A 17283-nucleotide genomic window follows, 5' to 3' on the forward strand; every position below is an offset into this window, starting at 1 on the left:
ATACAAAGATAATTATTAACATCGGTGAGCAAACCCGAGAAAACAACTAAAAAGACTCCCTGAAGATGACACGAGAGTGTCGAAACGCGTAGGAGGGACAAGGGAAAAATATAAGCATTTCGCCTTTTACTCCATCGGCCGAAGCAGCTCCAACCCAGCAAACAAAAAATGTTTTTTTTATATCGCAAATATTCCAAAAATTTCTAAATTAAAATCTGATAAATTTCACATATTATTGAATACATAAATACGCTGGTCAAAGTAAAAACCTTGTTGAACTTTTGCAATTCAAAAAAAATAAAATTTTTTAAACCCTGGTCGCGGCACATAAAATTTTATTTTCATTTTGAAATTTTCGTGGATGTCTTTATTTTGTACGCAGAATTAAATAAAGGGGTTGCTCATGATATTCATATTTTTAAGTACCATCCTAATATGAATGTGTCTTCTTCAAACGAAAAACTGCGCGCAAAGTGGAAAACAAACTTTATTCAATGTTCATGACAACAAATGAGATAATAATTTAAAATTTCCACAGTCCAATAATCGTTTTACAAGAACATAACGCACATTAGTCAAGGTCCTTTTGGCCCTCGTAATTCAAACACTACCCATTTACTCCTATGCTACACATTCCGATAAAGTATCCATTACTTCAATTAATCAAATTTCTCCAATCCCTTAAATTCAGCAATACCAAGTGATACCCAAAAAAAAAAACCTAGAAATTCTAACACATCGCAGGCATTTCCACTGCTTGATACCCTTACCCTTCCTTGCGTGTACAAAAAATTACAAACACCTAACCCAACACTTTATCCCTTCACAATCATTAATGACTCGCAGTCAATTTGTTCGACGACAATTCAGCGCAAACATCATTAGGATAGGAAGGGATCATTTATGTGTTTGTGTGTGTACAAGTGCATGTGTACAATACTCGTAGTTATGTTTGTGTATTTATGTGCAGGCCAGAGCTCAATGCATCGCAGCCAATAAAGTGTAAATCAGTCAGATATTGAAATGAAAAGGTGTTACTACTTAAATGGTCTGAAAAGATTTCACATATCAAATAACGGCCTTAACAGCAAGCAAAAGTGCATTAATGAAAGAGAAAAACTCCCACCTAAATAAATAGGAATAATGAAAAAATGCTAGGTAAAAGAAAATGAAAAGAACAAGCAAAAGATTTTTTAAGTATTTTTTTTTTTTTAGTGAAACGAAGATTACACTTTTATTGTTGGTCCTTTTTTAACAATTTCAAAAGCAATTGTTGCAATGCTATATAAAGGCTCTTAAATGATTACGATTTTGGAGCATTTAAGGCCAACTGACATCAGTGTGCTTATAAAATATAACACTGTAATGCAGTATAAAATAAACTAAAAAGAAAATAATAGGCTGGAGTGTTTTGAACACCTGCAATATCAGCGGATGAGAGTCGAAAACGATAAAGAAAAATTACGAAGAAAGATGAAGAAGCCAAAAATATAGAAGCATAGTTAATAGGCTTATCCAATGGCTTTGCAACGGCTTCACTACAAAGTGTAATTGCTTAGTTTGATAAGGAAGCAGGCGGCCGAAAGGATACAAAGTTCACAGAGCACAAGTAAATAGTTGGAAAGTTGAAAAATATATATAGATGTGAAATAAAATTCAAGTTTAGGTTATGTTGAGTGAGATTGTATGGCTGCCTGCAAAAATTTCCAAAACTGAAGACACTAAGGCCACCATCCTGTGTTTTTTCGAAGGATTTTTATCCGCCTAATTGGAATCCGGCATCTGCAGTGGGATTCTGCAAATCGATGCCACTAATTTTGACCGCCAAGTATCTCTAAAAGTATATCAGATCCCCCTAACAATAGGCAACATCTATTTAGATACATGTCGCTTAGGCTACTGATGGCACATTGCATCTGTTACTCTTCCATGTTGCATACTTTTAGGCTACACTACTTTTCACTTGGAGAATTTTGGTGAGGAATAGTCACTATCAAAATCCCCTACATATTTGCTAACTAAACTCAGATATTTAAAATTCGCAGTGGAAAACACAATACGAATAATAGCTGACTGGAATATAATTTGTAATTTTTACTGTGGACTTTTTGTATTATGACACTCTTGCAACAATTGACCGAAGTAAGCACATACCTAATGGAAAAGTGGCCATGAAGACTTAACCATCACACATTTCAAGCTTTTTGCCCAGCACCATTTGCCCATTTTTTATCACCAGCCTCTCTCTTCACACGGCGACAACGCTCTTAATGCCCTTTCGTACCATTTCATCCGTCCTGCAGTTTCTTGCAAAATCGTTATGACCTGGCACTCATATCAGCTTGAAAGTGAAACAGTCTGATAGGGTCGAAAGTGATGCGAGGCACTTCACAATTTTCGAATTTGCTTCCCATCAAAAACTCCAGGGTCTTAATTATCGCCTTGATATTGGGGTATACACGCGATTACATTATCTGTCTTTTATGAGCTTACTTCCAAATGAACCCAGAACCAGGGTTGCCACAGACGAGAAATTATATATACCATCCACTTCAAAACAATCTACTAAATCTGGAGAATAACTACCAATAACTTTTTTGTTCTATTTTTTTAGTTATTCAAAAAAATACAATTTTTTATTAAGGAACTTTTTATTTGTGTATATAAGAATATGCTTGCGCTTTTGCCAAACCCTTAAAAATCAAGGATTTAAGCTTAATATATATAACATTTAGAAAACCTGAAAAAACGTTCGTCTAAATTTAGAGATTTTTACTATGAATTTTTAGAACTTTTTTGGGTATGACGTTGTAAAGCCCATGGAAATTTAGTTTTAGTAACAAAGGCCAGGTAATATTTTAGTAAAATAAGTATTGAAAGGAGCACTAAATGTATGTTTGCTTTTTATCGCTATGCATACATATGTGTATATATAAAAAGTTTGCCTTAAAGCTTTCGAAACTAAATGCAATAAAGTAGACTACACTTTTGGAAAGAAATTTATAATTTAAAGATAGCTTGAACAATAAAGCGGCAACGAAAATTTATATTTGTTTTTCAAACAAAATACTTAAAAAAAAAAGTTTACCAAAATATAAAAAAAAATTTATCTTTTTACCAACCAAACCGGTTTCTACCAATTTTGGTAACAATTTACCAAAGTGGCAACCCTGCCCAGAACTTATCAATGGACGCTCTACAACAATATGTATTAGTATAGCGACGGCTGCTTTATCCATTCCCCCATAATTGACTCCGAGAATAGCTTGCTGCCCGAGATCAAGCACAGATAATTCTCTCTCTCAGAGAGCATACGCGAAATGCAACTCAATGTTGATGGTTGAATTTTCGGTATTTTATATATACTAGGAGTTTAACCTCTAAGGTACAAAATTGCTTACCGTAAAATCTCCTGCTTAGGAAGTAAAACGTGACGTGCCTTTGAAAGACGGTACATTCCAGTTTTTCGATCAATTTCAGTAATTTTATACATATTGATAATTCAATAAACTTCAAAAACACTAAAAACCGATAACTCAACAAAATTCTATTATTTGACTAATTTCAATAAGTTTTGATTACTGTGCGTTTCGAAGTCTCGATAATATTCGACAGCTCAAAAATGTATGTATCGATGAAATTCAATAACTCGATAAACTTTGGAAACCTCTATAAACTTCGATATCTCGGTTAATTTTGATAGTGCCATATTTTCTGAAAGCTATCGATAAATTCCTCTGGTAGCACGATAAACTTCGATAAGCAGTGATAACTCGATAAGCTTATATAGTATTGAAATATCGGTTAGTCGATATATTTTGAAAATTCCAGAAACTTCGATTCAATAAATCCACAAATTTCAGTAAATCAATTAATATCGATAACTCGATAAGTTCAAAGAACTCGATAAATTTCGGTTTCTTGATTACTTACGATAACTACATTTTTTATAACTGAATTTATTTCGATCCTTATCGAAAAATTTCAATACATTTTCTTACCCTTTTAGTTGCCCTAATTTGTATGTATTTCTCCTTGCTTTCTTTTTCGTCTTTATCTTAAATTTTTCCTTCCCTTTTTTGTCTTAATCCTTTTGTCATTTATTTCTTCATCATCACATTTATCTTTATTACAATGTTTAATTTTAAATACGAAATAAAACAAATACGAAATCTATTCAAATTGAACAGGTTGCAACTACAATTATAACACAAGTACGGACATTTTCAAACAACAATTTTAGTCGTAATTTTCAACCAATTTTGAAACCTTGCCTACCTTTTCAATGGTGTTCTTGGTTTTGAAATCGGTTCTGTAGAATCGCCAAACGAACGAAGACAAAATTTATATTAGCGTATTAATATTTTAATGATCTTTGTTACAAGGCTTCACTCCTAGTCGGTAATTTTGCGGCCAGTTTGCAACCCAGCTCAGGTGCCCTTGCGAAAATGTATATACGTCATCGGCGTCCGACGCGCAAGACCCCCCTTCGCAAATTCTCTACCTCTACCCTTCTTTGCAGGTTCCTTACCTCTACTCACTCTTCTCTGTCCCAACCAATTGCGACAATTATCTGCCACATAGCAAGCGATAGCTGCCACAGTTTATCTCTGTGGTAAGGATTGCCCGATAATCGCTTATTACCTAGTATAAAGCTTGTTACACCACTCTGGCCTGGCAGTAGGAATGCTAAAATATAATAAAGCAAAACAAAAAAGTTAATAAATTAAATTAAAACAACGCTGTACATATAAAGAAAAACTAAAAAAAAAATGCCTAGAAATTAATTAAATTTCCAAGTAGTCTACCTTTTGCGGCTTTCATGCACATCATAAATTGTCGCCTACAAAGGGGAAAAAAACTAAACATGAAAACTAAATTTAATTTATTGTATATCATTTGCGTTGGGGGAAAGTCGCGCTCATGCATAGAGATGCGTAGAAAGTTGGTACGCATGCGCAGACGTGGACGTGGACGTGGACATAGCAGCCAGACGCATTTTTTACATTGTAGTGGGTATTTTTTTTGCGCTGTAAAAAAAACAATCAACAACAAAAAAACCAATCGAACTGCAAATGGCTGGCACATTGATGCAGCTGGAAAAATTAAATCGAAATGCCTATACAGCTAGCCGTCTATCGCTAACGGCAATTGACCATTGGCTGGCTACTGGCGAAAAGGCTTACACTTACAAATAACAAACAACAAACAACAGCGCAGTGTGGCAGTGCGTGTTGCACGACAATTAATCGCCTTGTCGCAGACGCTACACCAACACACGCACACACACGCACGCACGTAACGAAACATTTGCTGGCAACAAAAAAATGAAATGTACGAATCAATTTCCGCTGTCTGCGACAAACGCACACGCACAGCCAGCCAGCCATGCTATGGCACGCCCAACAACAACCAACATACATATGTTTTACGGTTTTTTTTTTTGTGTGTGTATACGTACGTGGAGAGTGTGCAGAAAAAGCAGCCCCATTGGCGGTCACACGCCACAACTGGCTAAGCTCAAAGGCGGTTGCGCTAACGGCCGCCGACTGGCTAAGCGGCTGACGTTGACTTGACTGGCCCATCGCGGCTCATGGCCGCACTGCACTGGCTAATCCGGCGCGCCAGACACAGTGGCCGCCAGTGCGCTGCAAAAGGAAAATCGAGCGGCAACAACAGCAGCAACAACAGCGTACGTTGTACATGGAAAATTGTTGTTCATATTTGAGCGTTGCTGTTATGCTGCTATGAGTTTGAAGCTGCTACATGCCGCTTGCGTGTGTATGTGCGCTGCAACGGAATGCCCACATAAATATTTCTCATTGCGCGACAAGTTGTTTTTATTGCTCGATTTTTGTGCGTGCAGCAATGCTTGCCACATTTGTTGTTATTGCAACGGTTGTTGTTGTTGTTATTGTTGTTGTTGTTGGTGCTACACACATCCTGCATGTCGCATGCAGCATCATTTCACTGCACCATTTCTAAAAATGAAACACCGTTGGAATGAGCGTTTTTTTTTTTGCGCGCGCTGTCGCTCGTTCGATTGCGGCGCAAACGATTTGTGGCATGTACATGCGTTATGCGAGCAAAATGAAGCAAACAAAGTTAGAGCAACGACAACAACAACAAAAACACTATGGACAATATTATCAGCAATGACAATGCGAATGAACGCGCGTTACAAGCCAACGACACGTTACATTTCTGTCAACAGCAAATAAAAATTTCGATTTTTCAGCACAAACACTTGCCACACTTGCCACACTTGCAACACAAATAGCGTACACAGCGCTGCTAGCACTGCGTGCAACATGCAGCGCTTGGCCGTTGCTGATCTACAATGGCAGTTTTTTTTTTTTGTTTTTCTTCTAACTGCTCAGCCATTATTATCAAGCAACCTGCCACACTTTGCCCATATTGGCCATGACTTGGTTGCAAGCACTTTGCGCACCGCACCGTTCGTTGCCAGTGTACGCCAGGGTTTGACGGCTGCAAGGTGTGAGGCTGTGGCAAATGCTTTCATGTTACGCTTACAAGCATGTAATGCTATTTAGTTGTTGTTTTAGACACTTGGGCTGTTGTTGTTGCTGTTGTCGCTGCACTGCTATAATTCTTCCACATGGGTTGCATGCATGCATGGCGTACAAATGCAATCTGTCATGTCGGCGCGAGAGACGCGCACGACAGAAATTCGAATTTTTATTAACTAACAATACAAACAACAACAACAAATGCAAGGCAATAAGCGCGAAAAGAAATCAACTTGTAAATGACAAGCTGACCAAGAATGAGTGCAAAATGCTAGGCAATAAAAGCAACAGCAACAGCAACAACGACAATACAGCTGTTACTATGTCGAACCATGACAACTACAACAATTTCGCATGTCAAAGAAATATTATTAATGGCTGTAAAATGAAGTGCACATATATCAAGCAACAGCAAAAACTACAAACAACAACAACACACACACCGAAAAACAACAGCAACGCTATATAGTGTCACTAATGAAAATTAAACTTCAAAAAAAAAAAAAAGAAAAAAGAAAACGACAAACAACAAACAACAACATTAAATGCGAATTTTACAACATGGCTTGTCAATAATGAAAACAAGCTGAATTTAAAACAACAAAAAATTTACAGAAATCTATATTAAATGATATAAATTTGCCGCAAAAATAATCAGCCCAAAAAAAAATATCAGCGGGAACAACTGCTGCTAAGCGTGGCGTGGCGTGGCGTGACGTGAAAAGAGTTAAGTGTGGCGACAAACAAACGACAAGTGGGCGCGCTGTGACATTCTAACTACACAGAACACAAGAATACGCAGCAATTTCCTTTTTTTATAATAACACCGTGCGACAAAAACGAAAACATTTCAAAGCATATGAAGCAATCAATACACTCACGAAGGCGCCAAATATAAAAAAAAAAACTGCGTTTTTAGTTTTTCGTCCTGACGTCAGGATTTTTTACAAGGGCTTTGGAATTTAAAGGATATGAGTAACTTAAAAAAAATTTTTAAAAAATTCAGTGTAGTGCAGAATGCCGACATGAGTACCAAATGAAAAAAATTCTCCAAATTTAGCAAACTTAATTTTTTTCTCATAAGGATGAACAGGATTTTTTTTAAGCTAAAAGAGTTAGAGGGACGAGATTCGAGAATGTGGTTTTTGGCAATTTTTTTTTAAAGTGTTGCTCATTTTCTCTATATAAAGAAACAAATTGTTGAACACACTTCCCATGGAAGAAAATTACTGACACTGTCAACAAAAGAAATCCAAAATTCACTTTTAAAAAACTGTATTATAATAAAATTTTATGGGCAACAAAACTGCATATTCAAAATCATTCTAGGAAATCTATTTAAAGTTCTTGACACTTTTACGAAACCTTTTGATATTGCTTTTAATATTCCACAAACACTGAAACTTGTATTTATACGATTTTTGTTAAAGAATAAACTATAGTTACTTTTATAAAAAAGTAACTAAAATTAAATAATAATAAAAAATATATAGTCGAATTTTGTCAATATGTGAGTGTCATAAAGTTATGATAAGCACTATTACAGCCCTTAATGTATAACTTTTTCAAAAATAAAAATTTAAAATTTTCGAGGATATTCAAAGTTGAAATTTTAAAAACACATTTTCAATACACCTTTTCGTCTTTGTGCACCAAAAACTGTAACCTTCCTCCATTCAGACGAATTTTCTCTTTTATTTGATACCATTATTTCTATTCTACACTTCAACGTACACGACATATCACTAGGTAGGTTAGCAGACACTGTGTCCAACCTCATAAGAATGCTCTGAACGTAGTCGCCAAATGGTGCCGTAATAATGCGTCTAAAGTAAATCCAAAGAATACCAGCATAATCAATTTCTCCAGGAAAAGAACCATTCATTCATGGAGAAAAGTTGCACTTATCTAAAGCAGTGATGCCAGATTGTGGGTAATTTCCCTATTTGAGGGATATTTTGCAACAAAAATTATTAAAAGGGAAAAAAGGGACATTTCAAACAAATAAGGGATTTTCTTTTGATGCAGTTATTGTTGCATAATTGATCCAAATTCAAGAATATTCGACATTCTTACGTAATTAATCTTTCTGTAGATGTGATGTGGAGTGAAATGGTATATAATTGTTAAAAATTATAAGGACAATTTCGAAAATTTTCTTACGTTAACCAATTCAAGCGCTGAGTAAGAAAGAATCTTTTCAGTTGTAACTGGTGTATCATGTAAAAAGCGGAACAAATTATCTGATGAAATGGTTAATAGCACATGAATGTGCTTCAATTTTAAAGTCACCAAAAAATTTGTTTAGGCCCTTAGTGAGTGAGCAAAAAATGAAAGTGAAGCCGGCAGGCAATGGCAAACCTCCTGCCATGAAAAACAGTCCTCCCCTGTGTGCACGCCACAAATTGGAGGAGAAGCACATATGTGTAAGCGCCAATTATTATTATTATATGAATTTATATGAATTTTACTTCTTTACTACTGAAACATGTATATGTTTAAATTCGTTGGGAATTTTGTGGGATAAATTTTTAAGCTGTGGGTAATTGAGGGATTTTTTCCCCATTCGTGGGATTTTTAACAGAGAATGTCTGGCATCACTGATCTAAAGAGGTCAAACATCTAGGTGTTATCCTTGATGATAAGCTCTCAGGGCATCAGCACCTAGATAAAGCTATTTAAAAGCCAAGACCTCTATCTCGACTTACCGGAAACAAATAGGGCCGGAATTGGGGTAGCAGACCTAAACTGACAAGTTAGATGTATGATGCCATCTCTAAACCGTCTCGCAGAAGTGAAGTCCACGCTGACCAAGCTCAATAAGCTACAACGACTGGCCTGCTTGTATATCACTGGCGCAATGAGATCAACACCAACTTCGGCTCTCGAGGTGCTTCTTTACCTACCTCTTCTACACATTGTATTCAAGAAAGGGGCCCTTTTGTTTACAGCAAACCCCATCTCAGGGGACATGGTGGAAGACAAGAAGCTCATACACCTTCCTTCCCTTAGGGTTATAGAACAAGAAGGCGGGTTGTGCATTTACTTTGGGGACCTGTGCCCTCCGAGATTAAACTTAACACAAAATTTGAAGGTCCTTTTCCCCGACAGATACAACTGAGACAATGAACGACCTAAACCGCGAAAGGATAGCCACATCTGGTATACTGACTACTCCAAGACTGGCAACGATGTCGGAGCAGGAGTTTACGGCTTAGAACCCTGAAGGCTTCTTTTCACCAGCATGGGGCAAGGTAACTCTGCCTTTCAAGTCGAAGTACATGCCATTGAGCTATGTCTGTGGCAGTATATAGAAAATGGGGCAACCATCGAACACATCTACATACACTCGGATAGCAGAGCGGTGCTCCTCGCTATAAAGCCTACGAGGTCAGTTCAAAGCTGATGTGGGAGTGCCTTCAGCTTTTAATACTACGTTAAGTGAAACTATATCCGGATATATCAAAATGGCAGTAGTAAGCATGAAATTCGAATTGCTACAGGTTTTCTTACTGGCCACTGTAGAATAATAGAACACTTGTCATATATAGGACTTGTTAACTCTGAACAGTGTAGGCATTAATTAGCTGGTAAAATTATGAGCCACTGTGAAGCCCTAACTAGGACCAGACTTCCCCTCACCGTACCTAGAAGTACACGGCCAAAATGGTATTCAGTCAAAAGACCCCGCGAGGATTTCTTAACAACAAGTTGACCAAAGAACACTTTTAGCCAAATAGGGGTTTGTTACAGTAGATCGTTCTGGTCGAGGTAACTAGGTGACTTAAAAAAAATCTGACTTCAGAGAGAAAACCTCAAAATAAAAATGCCCCTTGCTTCGCGAATATATCGATTTTTGTGTGTATAAAATTCATTTTTATATGAGCATTGAAATCGGCTGTATCATTTCTTAATTTACTTGTTTTAATTATTTAATGAAACTCGCTTTTAATTTTCAATTTAAATTTTTTTAATTTACTGTGTTCTGCTTTTATTTAAATTTTTTGTGTTTTATTTTATTTTGCTTACTTTATTTTATTTGAATTAAACTTTTTAATATTTCATTAATTTTCTTTTTAAATTTTGTTTTTATTTCCTTTGTTGCAGTTTAGTTTTTGTTTTGCTTAACTTTATTTTATTTCGTTTTATTTATTTTATTTTTAAATTTTTAATTTTTTAAGTTTTTAATTCAATAAATTTTACATTTTTTTATTATTTTTTTGTTGTAATTTTTATTGATTTTACTTTATTTTTTTTACTTTATTTTAATTAATTAATTCTTATTTGGTTTTGTTTTATTTTACTTTGTTTTATATTAATTTCGTTTTATATATTATTCTTATTGCAAACATCATTTTATATCTTATCGCATTTTTTAGTTCATTATTATTCAATTAATTGTATTTCCTAAATTTTTCTTTTGTTTTATTTTTACTTTTTTTACTTTTTTTTACTTCATTTTTATTTATTTTGGTACATTTTTTTATAACTTTCATTTTTTTTTATTTTAATTACTATTTTAAATTTTTGATCAAACGTTTTTTATTTATTTATTTTTTTTATTCGATAGTTTTTTTTCTATAAAAATTCATAAATAAATATTTGGCGTTTTCACATTTGTTGCACAAATGGAGCGACCTACAATTTTACTTCGCCTCCGAACGACAAACGGTTTTAATGAGAATATTTTTTTTATGGCAGAAATACGCTCGAACGTTTGCCATTATCTGCCAAGGGGCCAATGCTATTAGAAAAACCAGCTTCTTTTAACTTTAAAATCCATAATTTTATCAAAATGTGTACTACATTTTTGTTTTTTTCTTTTCCCTTTCCAGGGTCTGCCATTGCACGTTCAAATCGACACATTCGAGGATCCGCGCGATGTTCAAGTCTTCCATCGAGGCTACTGCCAAATTAAGGTCTTCTGCGATAAGGTAAGTGAACTCCAAATAAATGACTCAAATATGTATGTACGCAACTTGCCGTAATCAAAGTCATATGCAGCATGCAACAAGTGCCAATGTCCGCCAACGGCAATATGCGTGCAACAGCAGCACCAACAGGATTATACATAATATTTAATCATGGTTACCATGCAAACAAAGCAACAAAAAAGATAACGAAAAAAATGCAGCAGCAAAAAGCTCAAAAGCTAGCAGCCAGTGACTGATGACTGGTACTTGGCACTCAGTGACAGTTTCGGTAGGCGTCAATCAATGCCAAGTGGCAGGTAACACGACGCGCACAAACTGACCGATGGTGTGGCATGAAGGCATGAAGGGTGCGTCGCCGCTGATACGCGCCAACACTTACGCATATATATGTACATACACACATATGTATGCATATATTTTATATATACAGCTAGATACATCCGATTTGGCTGTCATTTAGTCATCAGCGTCGCTCAAAAGGATTATAAAACGCAATTTCGCATGCGCAACTGTAAGTCCGTCTGCCCCTGTCTCTCAATGTGTTTGTGCGTGTGTGCGTGCGCTCGCGCTTTACAGTAGTATGTGTTTACAAGTTTTTAATTAAAATTTTTGACAGCTGCAAATGTGAATGTCCGTGGCAAGTAGCGGCCAAATAACTGACACGCATTCGCCAAATGCCGCCTGCCGCTCCTAACTGTATGCCAGCCGCTATGTCTTCTGTTACATCTGTTGTTGCTGGGAGAGGCAGTGAGTTTTTTGATTTGATTGACATGCAGCAAACGCATACGAGCGCTCGCACACAGACACACACACACGGGCGCACGCGCAATCGTACAATTAAAACTAAAAGTCTGTCACAGTGCAAGAAGAATTAAAATTCAAAACCACAAGAAAAAAAAAGAAGAGTATGTGTTGCATATAAATATTATTGCGTAAGCGGTAAGTGACAGCTATGCAGGCAACTGCCACTACCAATACAACAACATCATCTACGACTACGATTCCTACACGCACTTCACGCCATTCTACACATCAGCATCAGCTGCAGCGGCAGCAACAGCGCGTCCCACTTCAACTCGGTCTGCGCCACCTTACACTCCTCCGCATGTCACTCCAATCCGCAACCGTTCCCTTTACCTCCTCAACCGTTGCACTGCAACGCATATCAACGTCACTTCCTTTGCGCATTAAAGTTCGTTGCCAAAGTCTTTCGTTTCGCTACGGCCACACAACTGCCGCTGCTGCTGCTGTAATTGCCTGCTGAATGCTGGCGGCTGGCTATTGCATAACTGCGCAAGCATTACGCGCTTGCGCTTGCGCTGCTTACTGTTGCAACTTGACAGCGGAATCTGTGTCGCCTTCACTTTTGTTACCCTTTTTCGGTTGCATACAAATAAATCTTATACGAGATGAGTATATATTTCAATAAATGCAAAATATAAAAATAAAAATATACATATGTATAAATATTTGTACATATATGCCGCTGTGTAACTTTAAGTAGAGCACCACGCTCACCTGCCCCTACCACCTTGTCCGTCGTCCACCATCAACCTGGTCCACCTTGCCGTGTCCATTCATGCCACACTGACGCGTAATGTCATTGAATCCATTGCGACATTGTGGTGTCGTTATCGTTGCCGCTGTTGTTGTTGTTTTTATTGCCGCTGTTGCCGTTAAACCCTTTGGCATGCTTGTTTTATTATCAATGTTGCATTTGTCGTTGATGTTGTTGTTGTTGTTGCTCTAGGTGAAATTAATACGGCAATCAATGCAAAGCAATCCATTGGCGGCGCGCATTTCGTTCCGCCTCGTATCCGGCGGTTCAGTGTTGTCGTCCACCGGTGCAATAGCCTACCTTTGCCGCGCGATCGAATGTTCGCCTACCTGATTTATTTCCCCCGCTTCATTTGCAGATAAAGTAAAATAATGATAGTTTGTGAAAAAATACTGCAGGCTTGCCGAGATTGCCGCTTGTCCTTCCCGTTTGGTTGTCATGGGATTTTTTGAATTTTCCTTTTTTTGATTTGCGCTACAAGTGGGCGCCCACAGATAAATAGCAGGTGTAAAGCGTGTGATTTGAAGAAATAAAATGCATTAACATAGCTACATACATACATACATGTATGTATTTAAGTACAGTAGGTATTCTAGATACCACGATCTGTTGATAAATGCATATTTAATTTTTTCGGCTTTCAGTATTACTAAAATAGTTTAAACGAGAATTAAAAACCGGAATAATTATCAAGCACAATAAAAAGATTACATTCTAAGATTACTGCAACTTTAAACTGAGCTATGTAATATCATTTGACCGACTGCCAACAACAAATCTTTTTAGTGACCATGACATGTCAAATCTTAAGGATCTGTTGAATCTTGTGTATAACAAAAGTTATCTAATTATGTGGCAACGCATTTCATTCGAAGTCTTGAAGTCTCTAGTCAATCTCAGTGAATAGAATATCTGCATACCACGCAGCCGGATTTAGCACATACTGTAGCTTCTTTTGAAAAAGTTGAATATCAATTATTCATTTTTTAGAGAGTCAAAAGGAAGGGCTCCCAGAATTCGTATTTATAGCTTATTTTGGCGATTGCGTTCATATAAAAAACTCACTTAGATTAATGTCTTAAATATCTCCGATTTTTTACAATCGTCTATTCTCACATCATTGTGCAAACATTTGTAGAGAAATCCTTAGAGGATAATTATGGCTAAGATAGTAAAAAGTCTTTCGTAAGATAAATGAAAGACAGATGGCAAGATAGTTCAAATGACTGTAGTTATTCTAGCACAAAAGTCCTAAAAAAAATCTCTCTCATTCACCACTCGTAGTGAAAAGCTATTTTGAGAGCCAGCACTTGTAAATATATAAATTAGCTCGCGTCGACCCAACAGTCGCAATGGCCGAGTGAGTAAACCACATGCGTGCCATTTGAGAGATCCGAGTTCGAGCGCTCGGTCAGTGGATGTTTTTCTTTCTTTCCTTTTGTTATAACGTTCTTTCAGTGTTTAGATTTTATTGTTTTAAAAAGCAAAATACATATTTTTTAATTTCATTTAATTTTTAGAAATTTATTTCATGTATATTTTCTATGTTATTCTTTTAAAAAGAAGAATATTTGTTTTAATTTCATTTCATTTTTAGGAACCTATTTCTTTTTAATTTTTTAATTTTTTCTCCTAAAAAAGAAAAACATATTTTTTTAATTTCATTTAATTTTAAGGAACCTTTTTATTTTTTCTTTACTAAATCAAATTTCTGTTTTTTCAGTTTAATTTCCATTATTTTTTAGTTTTTGTTGTTGAAAAAAAATATTGTTTTTCATTTACTTTTTAGAAAGCTATTTAATTTATTTGTTATCTTTATTGTGGCGTATTAATGTTTATTCCAGTAGTATTATTGGAATTTGTACCACGATTTGTTTGGGGTGCGCATAGCTGAACGGTAAACGCTTCTTACTTTGCACATCGATGATGCGGGTTCGATCCCTGCTGAAGTCTAGAAAAAAGAAGTCTGATGAGGAGATGTGGTGATCTCCGAAATAGCAGCTATAACTTCTACCGCTTAGACTTTGTGGTTTTTTTCATTTTTGCTAACAAACAAATCGTGATACAAAGCTCAACATTTATTTGTTTTTTTTTACCTTGATTTTATTTTCTTTTAGTTTTTTGGATGTCATTGTTTTAAAAAGAAATCTTTTTTTATTTCACTTAGTTTTTAGTATCCAATTGTTTTTTTTTTTTTTGTATTTTACTTTTAAGTACTATTTTCCTTTGTTTCTTTTTTTAATTTCATTTTTAAAACTATTTCCACTTATTTTTGCTCTATTTTCATTTTTTCCTTTTTTAATTTACTTTTGTCTTTCGAAAGACTGTGGTGAATTGAAAGACAGTTACCAGAATTACCCTGTTAGTTTTTAATCAAGACCGGAACCCGAAAATTAAATATATTACACATTACATTACATTTCCATTAAAATCGAGTCGAAACTTTTTCTCTTTTATTAGGTAAATTTCTAAGAAAATTGGTAAAGGCCAACCAGATAAACTTAGAAAATATCTTTTAGGTCAACGCCCAAAGGTTTTATGCAGATATCTCGAAAGCCGAGGAAGATACTAGCGCAGGAGCCTTTACTCATAACTATATTCAAAAGCAATGAATAAAGAGAAAAGACTTACATTTTGTAAATATTCCAATCGAATTATGCATTTCATAATGTATTCTTCCGCGAACTCCACAAATAATGACGGTGTTTTCACTTTAACTCCTATATTGGAAAAAAGACAACCCTAATCAGTGGAAGAGTTTAACATCTTCTGAAAGAAATAATAATGGACGGATGGTCAAACCTGCAGAAGAGAGAGGGTTCGTATTGTTTGGCCATTGTCTTCACTGAAATGGAACGTCATTTTTCAGATAAAAAGTAATATTTTCTTTGTCAATGACGTCGAAAGTTTAAAGTTTAAAGTTTAAAGTTTAAAGTTTAAAGTTTACACTCACCCTATCGGAAACGGCAAAAACCAAAAAAGGAAAAATTCTGTTTATTTATCAACAAAAATGGTGAACATAACCTTTCAAGCCTATAGAACAGCTTTCGCCTATTCTAGAACGCTCTAACTCGCTTCTTTCTAATTTTCTGACTACATAGTCTTCAAGTTTAAAAACCAAAACGAAATGGTCATTCGTTGGCGTTTTGCGGGCCACTGAGAAATAGCACCGCAGTCGCCTTACAAAGTAACTTTTTTTATTCGCAATGTTATGAAAATTAAAATATTTTCAATGAATGTATATATCTATAAGTGCACACAGTTTGCTTTTCGTTATGCTCCTTTCACATGCAAAATGTAAATTTTTTATGAAATTCCTTGAAGAGAGATTTTCTCCCAAATTTTTGTAAAACCTCACACAAAATCTCCTAAAGCTGAAATACAACAACTTTATAAACATACAAACACACGTACATATGCGTGGGCATCCAATCATCCTTCGAAGACATCAATGTCCCCACGAAATGATATTTCAAAGAAGAGTGCCGAAAAATTTGGTAAAAGGGTCAACATTGATTGGCAACTACAACAGAAAACAAAAACACAAAAAGTAAATACATATATAAACTTTACAACAGCTAAAAGGCAATAAAGCAACAAATATTTTGCACATCCAGCAACTAAAGTTTATAAAAGCGTAAATAAAAAATCGAATGGCATCAAAATATCCTAAACTGAGGAAAAAAATTTTAAAGCAAATAAAACCAAAACCAGAGCCGAAATTTAATAACAGCGACAACTGTGACCTTAAAACGCTTATCGGCTTTTGTTGTATGCCCACTTAAATACACTTTAATGTAAGTATGTACGTACATTTACACATACATATAGAGGAAACCTTTATGTTAACCAAATTGCATTCACGGCAAGCAGCGCGCATGCCTACTTACTACGTACAAATATACGGGTGTATAGTATGCTGTGGGATACGACCAGGCTGCTTTTCAGCATTCAATATTGGGTCATATGGAAAGTCTTTGCGGATTTTTTCACTACGTGGTCTTAATCCCCATAGATTTTGGAATCTCCATAGAATTTGGAAGACATTTTATATGCGACGGAAGAGATCACGATAAAATACCCATCACGCACGACTTCAAAGTCTAGATTATTGCCGGCAAACAAGGTTATGTTGAGTTTTTGGCGGGATTGTAAGGTTAAAAAAAAAGTTGCGGCTCCATTATGAACTTCTGCGGCATGGCGAAGCGATCAATTCAGTGCTCTACTCTGCACCTTTCGACCGTTCGAACGAAGCAATCAA

General features: G+C 35.8%; 1 protein-coding gene across 16 annotated transcripts in view; it reads left to right on the forward strand.

The window, feature by feature from the left end:
• grh (grainy head) overlaps window positions 1–17283 on the forward strand; it is a 364785-nt gene that overhangs the window by 312786 nt on the left and 34716 nt on the right. For all 16 annotated transcript variants that reach the window (XM_017614481.1, XM_017614256.1, XM_017614404.1 and 13 more), the window contains one exon: window positions 11366–11464. In XM_017614481.1, coding sequence (XP_017469970.1) covers window positions 11366–11464 — 99 coding nt within the window. The remainder of the gene's footprint in view (window positions 1–11365; window positions 11465–17283) is intronic.

This window comes from Rhagoletis zephyria, unplaced genomic scaffold (assembly GCF_001687245.7).
Source record: "Rhagoletis zephyria isolate East Lansing unplaced genomic scaffold, Rhagoletis_zephyria_1.1 Rzeph_scaffold_00001, whole genome shotgun sequence".
In the NCBI taxonomy this organism is placed as follows: domain Eukaryota; kingdom Metazoa; phylum Arthropoda; class Insecta; order Diptera; family Tephritidae; genus Rhagoletis; species Rhagoletis zephyria.